This window comes from Centruroides sculpturatus, unplaced genomic scaffold (genome assembly GCF_000671375.1).
Source record: "Centruroides sculpturatus isolate CEXI.00-Female unplaced genomic scaffold, Cexi_2.0 scaffold114, whole genome shotgun sequence".
NCBI classification, from domain to species: Eukaryota; Metazoa; Arthropoda; class Arachnida; order Scorpiones; family Buthidae; genus Centruroides; species Centruroides sculpturatus.
The window spans coordinates 294,481-296,823 of record NW_019384417.1 but is presented as its reverse complement, the minus strand read 5'-3'; the positions used below and the strand labels follow the sequence as shown (position 1 = coordinate 296,823).

At 35.0% G+C, this 2,343-nt stretch overlaps 1 protein-coding gene across 1 annotated transcript in view; it reads right to left on the bottom strand.

Moving 5' to 3' along the window:
- Positions 1–1,283: 1,283 nt before the first annotated feature.
- LOC111619210 overlaps positions 1,284–2,343 on the bottom strand; it is an 11,829-nt gene continuing 10,769 nt past the window's right edge. Inside the window, exon 2 of the mRNA XM_023360899.1 lies at positions 1,284–1,926. Within this exon, the coding sequence (XP_023216667.1) occupies positions 1,527–1,926 (400 nt within the window). The 3' untranslated portion in view covers positions 1,284–1,526. The remainder of the gene's footprint in view (positions 1,927–2,343) is intronic.

Here is a 2,343-nt window from a genome sequence, read left to right as displayed (position 1 = left end):
TTAGTGACGTCGGTTCTTCTGCCATCTCCGGCGGAAGTTCCAAGCGCACCTCTTTTTCAGATTCGGGATTAATGCGCTATAGCCCCATTTGGAAAGGTATTAAAATATATAAGGGTCGTTGGGACTGAATATTTCGTTAAACTTGTCTTTTATTTTTACGAAATTTCATTTTTCATGCCATTGTTTTGCTACAAACTTGCAACTGTTTAAAATTATATTTGGCGTCATTAAATTTAAAAATTTGTCTTTCGTTATGAATCGGGTAGATTTTTTATGTTTTCGTCATCTGTCATAACTGTTATAAACAAGGACTTTAAACTACAAGGATAGTCAGATCCCGTATATTTGTTAGCGTGACCTTGGCTCTATGTGACGTCACAGCAAATCCTCTACTTAACATGACACATCTTTCAAATAACAAAATACGATAAAATATTAAATCATTTCTTAATTAATTATTAAATTACTACTAAATGTAAACTACTGTAGAATTTTCGGATTTAATAAGTGTACTGTACGTCAATAAATTTACAAGTCTTTTGTCTAACATTTATTTAACAAATTAATGAGCTATATTTTTTATTATGTGANTAAAAGTATTTCTCTTGTCATTTTTTGATCAAACCCGATGTAAACAGGTTGCTTCCAATTTGAAAAAAGAAGGTTATTATTGCAACCATACACAGCACACCTAGTACTCAGCATTTTGTTCTTCACCTAACATAAAAATATAGCTTTAAATATTTAATGACTTATATTTAAATCATCTTACTTTAAAAAAACTTAGTCAAATAAAACAATTACAGAAATATTAAAATAAATCACTTCGTTAATCACAAAATTGGACGAACATTAAAAGCGAAAACTAAACACGTGCACACCCTGCTCTATGTAAACAGAGAAGTCAGGACTCGTGCTGACGTCACTAACTTGCCATTCCTGGCTAACATTGTAGAATAGGGATCTGGCTATCCTTGTAGTATATTGTCCTTGGTTATAAACATTATTATTAATTATAAATTCATCAAAAAATGCGCAACTTCAATAAATATCGAATCTGTAAACATTTAATATAGAATTTAATTACTTTTATTGAATATAAAAATTTATGTACAAATTTAATTGTTGAAGTAATTATGATTGTGGAGTACACAAACCGAGTACGTCTATTTTTGGCTTTATTCAAATTTTTCTGGTATGCCTTTTAGTGGCGAATATTCGTTATTTGGCGGTAAAAGTTTTTACCAGTAGAACACCAAATGAAATACAACGTAAATGTCTGTAGAATATAAGTTGTTTTGGCCAGTTATAGTCATTTAAACAGCCTTTAATTAAACACGAGAACAATGCTTGATGTCACCGTCGTTGTTCTAAATGCTCTTTAACCAAATCTCGAATAGTGTCGAAGTATCCATCCTTAAATTGGGATGGAAAGTCAAGTCCAGTCGATTCAGTCGTAGACGGGTGAAAAGTCAATTCCTAGTGAGTGTCATATTCGAGTGAATGGTCACTTCCGAGTGGCGATGTTACATTCGGTGGAAAGTCGATATCTGCGCAACAAGGCCTGGCCAGAGAATGGGTTTATGTCTTTCAACAGCAAAACAACTTTTTCCACCAAGGCCTTTTACGCTCGACGAGCTCTTCTTCCATTTCTTCGGCTCCTTTCTGTCCACACCGGTCTCACCCGACGGTGTCTCCACCATCCATTCCGTAACTTCCGGATATCGCCGGTCTATATATTGGACGAGAGACGAGGCGATGTCGTCCGGAGTTACAACCACCACCCATTTGACGTCCGGTGTATGACACATGTCCTCCGCATCCTTCGGGAGCACCCTTATGACACCTGGCCAAGACCAGGCGTCATCCTCGGACTCTGCATTGTCCGAGATGCGCAACTTCTTTAACTTTCTGAAATTCTCCATTCTGCAAAGCAAAATGAGAAAATTAATTGAGAAATATTCATATTCTAATCTGAATTGTAAATTTCTAATGCAAAAATTATTAAATTCTGTCAGAAAAGAATATTATTATCTATATCTATATTATATATATATAAATGGACATGTATGTCTTTATATTTCACTTTTCCGCAAAAAGTACACATCGCACGTGAATGGTGTTTGAATGTGGTAGTAGCCCCAAGTCTCCATTCGTGCATAGGGGTGGTTGCGTCTCGATAGCTATAAGGGTGCAGGAGATATGAGGCTGAAAGTGGTTAAAAGTGGCTTTCTATTTCGAATGTTTTGTTCGAATTTGTTCGAATTAAATTCGAACATAAAATTCGAATATTGGTTCGATTATAGAACGATTGTAAACGTTCCAGAAACGTTGAAAATAGTT